The following is a 9,174-nucleotide window of genomic DNA, read 5'->3' as shown; positions in this document are numbered from 1 at the left end:
CTCCTGCCTTACAGGTGGACTCTTTACCAACTGAACTATCAGGGAAGCCTTTTAAAAGACTATAAGTAGAAGATATTTTAGGTAAGAAAACCTGCTGACCTAAGGTCAGTCAAATCTAGCTCTTAATCCTTGAAAAGCTAGATAAAAATTCTGTACTAGGTTTGAACCCCATGAGATGTAAGTCACCTTGGGGGAGGGTGAAGAAGGGCAGAAGACAGAAGGCTGTATGTGTGTGTTTAGCCAAAGAGTCACTGGAATAAGCAACTTAAGAAACCAACAGTTTCCACAAAGGCGAAGGAGATAGAGCTAATAACTGATGATCAGGCATGTTATCTCTTTTAGAGAAATAACTTAAGCTCTACATTGATTTCTCTGATAGACTGAATTATTATGCAAAAATATACGCTATAACTTTCCTAACTACTGAGCAGAAAGACCAGGCAATACTCACATCAACCACTTATTTTAATGTCAAATGTTTATTTCTATGCCATAGTTGCCTCAGCACAATTTGTAAAAGAAAGGAATCCAAAGAAAAGATTTTTTTTTTTTTTGGTTGGGATATTTTCTCTGCAGTTATAAGAAAGAAAATAAACACCTTGGTATCAGAATTATCATTTTTTCATATCATTCTAATAAATATCACATCTAAATATTTTCCTTGGGTGTAATTTTTTTAAAGGATGGAAAGATACCCACAGGGGGAAAAAGCCTTGAATTCATCAAAATAAACTTGGGATAGTCTTTGTCAGAGAATATATCTAGAACACCTTTGTTTTGGTACACTATATCACTAATTGCCATATTCTTATTATTTAATATAACAGGCATACTTTATTACATAAAACAAAGTGCACTGAAAATAAACAATGTTAGAAACAAACTAATATTTGGTGTATCTTAAATCTTCAGGTGATTAGATATTAGCTGAAGCGCCGGGATACAAATTTCACCATTGATACAAATGCAATTCTCTTCTGCGGTGAAAACGCACTTAGTAGCTGAGTTCTTTTTGATTTAGCAGACAGGGCATCCAATACAACTGAAACAACCTGATAACAATTCTTTTTTCAATAAAAAGGAATGCTCTGGTTCTTAACTGGCTCCCATCTTCAAGGGAGCCAGAAGACAGCATTTGCTCTTTCAATAGTTTTCTCGTGTCTGATTTGACACACAGAGCCACCAAGATCCTTACAGCGGAAGTAGGCACCACACTGAGGGCATGAGGCTCTCAGACAAGCCAGTCAGAGTCATCTGTGATGCCTGCGGTGGGCCCAGCACCTAGAGACAGCATGGTGGTTGTGCATGTCAATCCTTTCAGCAGACTCAGGGAAAGGAGGAGAGTTCTTTAAGTTCATGCACATTTTATTGAGTAGTAATATAAAATGCTTTTTTCTTTTTCATTGTTACAAGTGCATGCTTTGATTGCCAACATCTCAGAAGTCAAATTACAAAGGCAAGGCTTTAGGCTGTAGTGAATTACTTGGGCACTTATACAATTTTTAAAAAATATGAATGGACTTTTTGTGGTGGTGGTTGTTTTCAGAATGAACCAGTTGTAACCCGTAACTGATATACAAAGGGAAAAAAGTGAAAAAAGTACATATTCTGTGGCACATGACAGAACAGAACAAAATAACTAAACCGTTATGACATTAACAGTTACCATGCATTTAGAGTTCCACATGTAACTACAAACTTATTTAAATTTCACAAGGTTTGCTAAACATGCTAACCATCTATATGTGCACTGACAAGCTTATGTTAAAAACTTTTAAGAATACTCTCCCCTTTAGATTTTTTCAAAGCTTTTTTTTGATTACAAAATTTCAAAGGCATGAAGCATTTTAGAGAATATAAAGTACGCCAGTATACATACATTTCCAGTATATGTCAGACCACTAAGCGCATTACAGTCTCATACAGGCCGATACAGCCATTTTGTTTCTTAAAAAACATGCATAGGCAGATTTTTTTTTTTTTACAGAATATAGATGCTTTATCACTGTACTTAATATGGTGTCTTGTTTACTATACTTAAAAATGCACCACTCATAAATATTTAATTCAGCAAGCCACAACCAAGACTTGATTTATCAACAAAAACCCCTAAATATAAACAGCAAAAAAAAAAAAGATAGAAGTAATTATTCCAGTTTTTTAAAACTTAAAGAAAAGAAAAGGAAAGATATTCATTGCTAAAGTAATACGTGTTATATGGGAAGAAAGGCATTCAAAGCACACTAAAGAAACCTGAGGTAAGCATAATCTGTACAAAATTAAACTGTCCTTTTTGGCATTTTAACAAATTTGCAACATTCTTTTTTTTTCTTTTTCTGTTTTTTTTTTTTTTTTTTAAGACTGCCTAATTCATTTTATAGCCATTGTCTGACAAGAGTAGCAAAACATTATCAATAAATAGTCCTTATTTAGTTTGTACATCATTTTGTTAAAAATGGTTGATGTCATCCATTTTTAGTGCTGCAACTGTAAACGTACAATAGAGTAAGAAATTAGACAAAGTTTTCGTGTCCAGTAACATAATAAAAGACCTCTCGTTAACCTATCTAGAAGTCCCCCAATGCAGTAGGAAAACATGTACATTCCCCTAACATTGCAGTATATACTAGCATTAGCTTTCTTTTTAAATTTTTTTTCCCTATAAGCATTTTTTAAAAGGCATACCCAAAAGAGGTGTTTAATCACCACCCCCACCAAAATATAGTTTATAATTCTCTCTCCCTCTTTTAATGATAGTGTAAACTGAATCCAACTCCTGGCCCCAGAGCAAATAAGCTACCATCAGAGGCAAGAATATCCAACTGCTGATACGCAGCCATCCCCATCATGCCCTGCAGCTCAAAAAAAAAAAAAAAAAAAAAAGTGAACAGGAAGTGGTCACTGGATATTGCTGCTATTACTGCCATTGCTGTCCGTGCCGTTAGTCTCTGAGGCGAGAGCCTTGTTGATGGAGTTAAGGTTGGCGTCAGAGGGCATGGCATCTCTGCGAGGCGGCATCCTCTCGTTAATTCGGTCTAAGCCCTTGGCCTCCTCGAAGCTAGTGATCTTATGTTGTGGTGAAAATCCTTTGATAGCTAAATGGAAAATCATTAAGAAAAGAAAAATCGGGGTTAGCTAGAGGAACACAAAGGGCACAGCTGTTGCATCAGGTGATGTTAGAAATTTCGCAGTGAGAGAGGGACTCCTTTAGTAGAGAACAAAGTGACGGGACCTGAACACAACACAACAGACTCCTTACCATACCCGAAGATAACCAAGAGGTTTGGTAACAGCCAATGTCTCTTGCCAACCAAAATGTCCTCTTCAAGTTAGTAAGATGTAAAGGTTTTTCTTGTCTTCATGAATGGTTAGATCCACGAAGTAGTGTATAAAAAGGAAGGTTGCTACCAGTAATAGGTCTCTAGGCCCAGCATCCACTGGCCACATCCTTAGCACAATTACCGTATTAAATGCCCTAACCTAGAGAGGCAGGACATGGTCCTACTTTTACTATTCCAGTGTGCTAGTAATGGCAAATTCAGTAGACTCACTGAAGCAGCTAAATCTAAAAATCTAGTAAAGAGCTTAGAGCAGAAACTAAAAGGAGCTACCAAAGGAATGAACTTCGGGCATTTCCATGCCATCTCAGCATCTCAGAGAGATTTTCTTGGCAAACAATTTAATGGTGGCATGAAAAAAAAATGAAATTCTAAATACCTGCTTCTCCACTCAGGAAATATGTGGAGTGGATGACAAGGTAAAAGAAATTGAGAAAAATCAAGATCAGATCACTAAGCAGAAAAATTTGGTGTTTCCTTCAGCAGCAAACAGGCCAAACTAATGTTCATCTGGTCTACTGCATAAATTAAAGAAAAATTCTTTTCTTAGTAGATCAATGTAGATGTTAAATGATGGTTCACAAATAACAAAGGGAAAACACTTTATGCAACTTTAAGCAAAAATGAATGGGAATGGTTTGGGCCTTATCCAATGAAAACATGGAATTTTCAAAAGGGGAGCACTGATATTTGATTTTTTTTTCCAGTTATCCTACTATGCTCCAGAGATAGATAAAGTATTTGCACAAGAGACTTAAGGTTTTCTTCAATAGGTGCACCAACCAGTGAGCTGAAAATAAAGTACATAAATGGGGAACCATACATAAATGGGGAACACCAGATTGCTTTACTCCCTGTGAAAACGCAAGCCAGACACTGAAGGGCCAATCACCAGTGTTGAATTGGGCTGCATCTCCATGGCTGATGAAGGACAATTTCATTGAACCTTTATCCTTCCTACCCTATTTGAGAAAAAAAGGAAAGCAGTTTCAAGCCGAAACTTTGCTAGCCACTCCCACACAAATGTACAGTGCTTTTCATTAGTACGGATGAGATTCTTAAAAGATAGACACAGTTGCTTCCAAACTCGTTAAACGATGAGAAACAGTTCGTCCCCCTCTGCATTTTAAAGGTTAGCATCATGGTGATTAGTCAACTATGAGAGGAAGAAGATGGGGAAATGGGGAAAGACCAAGGCCCAAAGCAAAGCTTTTTAATTCTTCTCTAATTCAGTCAGAAATCACAAAAATGACAGAGCTGTCTAATGAGCACCCACCCTGAAAATGAACTCAGTGATTTTCAGGGACAAAAGCAGTATCTACTGTTTTGCTGAACTACTGTGAATATCATTTCATCATAATGAATAAATATAAAAAGTTAGTCATCATAATTGATGATGCGACTTTATGAATTGAAATGGTAAGAGTGCAATCTCTTTTTTAGATTGTGTAAGGTTTGAAAAGCCAATAGAGTGGGAGCATAGAATTTCAAAATCTAGCGAGAACAAGGGCTATGTCTGGAATAGGGCTCCATTTGTAATCATTCTGTCTACCCTGGTCTGGAAGAATGTGTGCTCTGCTGTAGTTGCTGGTCAGACAATGGGTATTAGCAATTTACATTGGTAGTATACTTAACACAACACAGAGTCACAGAAACCACAGAAAACAGCCAAACTATCAACGAGAATGCACACTGCAGATTAGAATTTGCCAAGAGGAATAGAGAATTCCCACATAAATAGCAGTTTATTCACTGCTATTTAGGAAACAGTTGTATTTTCTCTTACAGTGCTATCATTTCCCCTACTGTATCCAAATCACATACAAATGAGAGAGTCTGAAGTGGCACATTTTACATCATATCAAAGGAACATATCACACAATTTTGGGAACAATGAAACATTATCTTGCAAGAACAAAATACAACTGAAGAATTTTGTTTTAAAGGGGAACTTCAAATTATTCTTTTTTAAATTTTCAGGGGATATGGTATGTATCATATTAAAAACTATTGGATAAGCAGTTCTCTCATAACTTGACATTTAAAGAGCACAGAAGAAACTGCGAGAGGTCCACTCTGTCGTCACGGAGCAGGGCTGGGACAGTCAGTGATGTACGAATCTCGATCTTCCTGAGGCTCGCAGCACAGTGCATGGTGCAAAGCAGACACTCAGTGGACAGGAACCAGCTGAGTGACGACAATATTCACTATGCTTGTTACCGGTCACTTCCACAGCCACTAGATACTTCTGAACTCTTTAAAATATCTTGGTGGTGCCAGCTGTCCTACAAATACCAGTAGGTTAAAATTTCATAAGACTAGCAGAACTGTTTATGTTGAATACAGCGTGTCTCTTGTTGGGATATATTTTAGAGACAAAAATTAACGTTAAACTACAACAAAGCACTATTCAAGTGAACTTTTGTTTTTTGCTAGAAATTTCTGAAGACTAGATTTCATAAGGCTATTTTTATCCTCTCCTTTTCAGTGCTGACTGAAAGTGGTTTGAGGGAGGGACATGGTTCAGCTCAAAGAATATTGTTTTATCCATTGTTTGTCAAAACGGCTGCCATAACCCCCACCCCACATGTTCAAGATCTGTTATCCTTTGTTTTCTGTGATTATACTAGGATCATTATATACAAAGTCAAACATAGCTTTAAGGGAAAAAAACAAACAAACAAACCAGGAAAGGACATTTTCCCCTTTAAAGCAAGAACATTTTGGTTAATACTGAGCCACAACTGTTAGCCCAACACCCACACACTCTTTACAAGCTACAGCAAAAAAAAAAAAAAAAAAAAAAAAAAAAGGAAAAAAGAAAAAAAAAAAGAAAGAAAGAAAGAAATGAATACACCCAGCAGAGCCCTTATCTGTTGCAAGTACAACAGAAAGGGGACTGGCCAATTTACCTTCATCAGCCTCAATAGCCTCAACAGTAGCTGAAGAGAAGAAAGGGGGTGCAAAATGAATGAGAAAAATGAGCAGAGGATTTTTAACTCTAAGAACAAATCAGTGACGATCAAGGGAGCTAAGGTGATTAGTGTTCCTGTAAGTGCTGGATTCTGGCACAGACAACAAAACAGAAATGCTAAAAAGAAAGAAAGAAAAAAACACACGAAAATGATAAGTTTTTTTTTAATGAGCTGGATACACATATCTGAGTGAACCGCTTTGGATTTTGCTCACTAAATAAATGACCACATGATTAACCCTTTAGGAAAACACTCAGGAAAGGTTTCTTTGACTTAGATTGAATCTTCAAGGGACTAGGTCAATCGAAAATGTGCATCTGACTCACGTGAAGTATGAAAAAATCCACTGCTATGACTGGTGATTTACAGTTTTAAAATGTCCCCCCAAATAGCAAAACTTGAAGCACTGCCATAATGTCAGTGGAATAATTCACACTATTTAATATTAAATAGCACAATTTCCTAGTGGAATGGAAAAGCAGGGGGCATGCAAATTAAGAGCTGCCTCCGAGTTGATGACACATTGTGACTCTAAAGACAAACACTGAGCATGTTCCAAGTGTGAGGGAGAAAGGAAAAAGGAAGAGGAAGGGGCTGGGATAGTCTGGATGTCTTCTGCCAGGTAACCCAGTTTACAATTAGCTTTCCTCACTGGAATATTATTTTTAGAAACAAAACTCTTGAAATGTCACTATCAAGTGGTAACATGCCAGTAGCAGCAATAATTCTATTAGCATTTTAAAGAAAAGTTAGTCTAAATACTGAAACCTCAGCATATTTCAGAGGCAAAACTTTAAAAGCCCATTGCTTTATCAGCAATTTTTATAATAAGCTTAGGGTCTATATTCTTGCTATACAGGTGCATGAGTTTTTCTATGTTATCAAGGTTAGGGGATATTTCCCTAATTAAGCGCTAAAATGCAAAACTTTTCTGTAATTCCAAAATGTTTAATATTAAAATCCTACCCCTTGACTTTAATTTGCATGTTCCTTCTAATTTAAGGTTTTAAGACTAGAGCAACTGCTAAATGTGCACTATAATTTACTTACAGTGCATTCTAAATTCCTTATGATAAAAATGTATGATGGTTACCACTATGGAGAAAAACCAAACAGTAAAACTTTTAGTAGTTTCCCCCTCTTAGACAAATTTAAGTGAGTCAGACAATAAATTTTGAAACTGTATTAGTGTACATTGTTTAAAATATACACTGACTTTTCAAATTCTCAGGACTAACAAGGTTGTAAAACCTTATGTCTGCTGTGGGTATGTGCTTGTGTGTGTGTAAATACAACACCAAATGGCAAACAAATGGATCTAAAATAAAACAACAGAACAACTAAAAATTCCAGGTTAAAATACAGGTGAAAATCTGAAAACAAAACAGAATTGTAAGAACTCAAGTCACTTAAATTTAAAAGTAAAGCAAAGAAATCTGGAGTTGCACCAGCACCAACACATATTAGACATGTGTACTGTCCATTATTAAGTGTATTCTTATAAAGCAACTGTGATCCATAGTTTCTGATAATACACTTGCTGTACTGTAAAACTGTGCTTCTCAGAAACTATGCAGATTTTAGTTAATTAGGTAGTTGTGCATTTCGTGCATATAAATGATTATGCATATGATAAATAAATATGCCAGTGTTCTTAGAGCATGTTTACTTTGGTGGGAAATTTTTTCATTTTTTCCTTCAAAGTTACTAAAATAATTTTTTTAGCTATAAATTAAATAGGGGATTTATTTATTTATTTACTGTGATATTTTCCTACTCTCATTTAGAAATTTTTTTCTTTTGGTGGAAACTCAAATATATTGATGTTGGAATAAATTCACATGAAAATAAAGAAAATTTTAGTGATGCTGCTAGGAGGTGACCGTTTAGCAGTACCGTATCCATGAAGCTGGGCATCACTCTCTATGTAAAAGAGCTGTATCTAAATAACATAACCATAGGAATACCAGGATCTTCCAGACTGAGGGACAGGAATAGAAAAGAAATCACACACACAACAAAAAAAAGATTCAGGGAAAGATACAGGAAAATAAGCAAGAGGCTGAGACTGTTTTAAAACCTTAGAGCGTATTTTTGTTTTCATTTTTTTCTGTTAGGGTCTAATCTAAAAGCAAAATTTCCATATAGTATGCTGAAATGGTACTTTAATTAATGAGAATATTGGTAAAAATAGATAACAAAAGTAACAAAAGTAAAAGAGCATATTGACTGGGCTGTCTAATACAGTAGCCACTAACCACATACGGCTATTTAAATCAAAGTAATGATAGCTAGGTAAAATACAGTTTCTCAGTTGTACAAGTTATATTTCAAACACTCAATAGCCATACGTTGTTGGTGGCTCCTGCACAGATAGAGATATTTCCACCATCACAAAAAGTTCTACTGGATAGCACTTATCCAAAAAACTATAGATTTTAATACAAAAGCTATCTTCAAGGAAATGTTTTCATCCTTTTTAAAAAATGAAATATGATTCTAATCACTCTCAAGTTTTGGTGAGTAAGTCAGAGGAAAGACACCTTTGACTTCAACTTCTATTCAAAATGAGATCATCCTTCTATACTCTTCTTCCATTCTCCACTAAATCCTACACTTTACATATGTATTTTTACGTGTGCATGTGTTTATTTCATCACTCCTGTAGATAACCAGCACATTTAATAAACATGTAATTAACAAGTTGTTTTTAGCAACTGCTTGGTTCCAAGTGGTTAAACCTATAGGGCCTGTAGGTGAGCTAAATGAGCTGTCTTACAGTGAGGCCTGAAATTGTGATTAGTGTGCAAATGAGGACATGGGGGTGGGGTAAGGACCACATTCCAGTGAATGAAGGAGCT

The 9,174-nt window shown here is 35.9% G+C and overlaps 1 protein-coding gene across 3 annotated transcripts in view; it reads right to left on the bottom strand.

The window, feature by feature from the left end:
* Window positions 1-460: 460 nt before the first annotated feature.
* The window catches only part of PPP3CA (protein phosphatase 3 catalytic subunit alpha), a 324,455-nt gene continuing 315,741 nt past the window's right edge, over window positions 461-9,174 (bottom strand). For 2 of the 3 annotated variants that reach the window (XM_060416850.1, XM_027970856.3), the window contains exons 13-14: window positions 6,251-6,280; window positions 461-3,095 (exon numbers count right to left, since the gene is read on the bottom strand). In XM_060416850.1, coding sequence (XP_060272833.1) covers window positions 2,899-3,095; window positions 6,251-6,280 — 227 coding nt within the window. In that variant the 3' untranslated portion in view covers window positions 461-2,898. The remainder of the gene's footprint in view (window positions 3,096-6,250; window positions 6,281-9,174) is intronic. The other variant, XM_027970857.3, reaches the window with a different exon arrangement.

The sequence above is a fragment of the Ovis aries genome, chromosome 6 (genome assembly GCF_016772045.2).
Source record: "Ovis aries strain OAR_USU_Benz2616 breed Rambouillet chromosome 6, ARS-UI_Ramb_v3.0, whole genome shotgun sequence".
Taxonomy (NCBI): Eukaryota; Metazoa; Chordata; class Mammalia; order Artiodactyla; family Bovidae; genus Ovis; species Ovis aries.
This window is presented reverse-complemented; position numbering and strand designations above follow the sequence as displayed.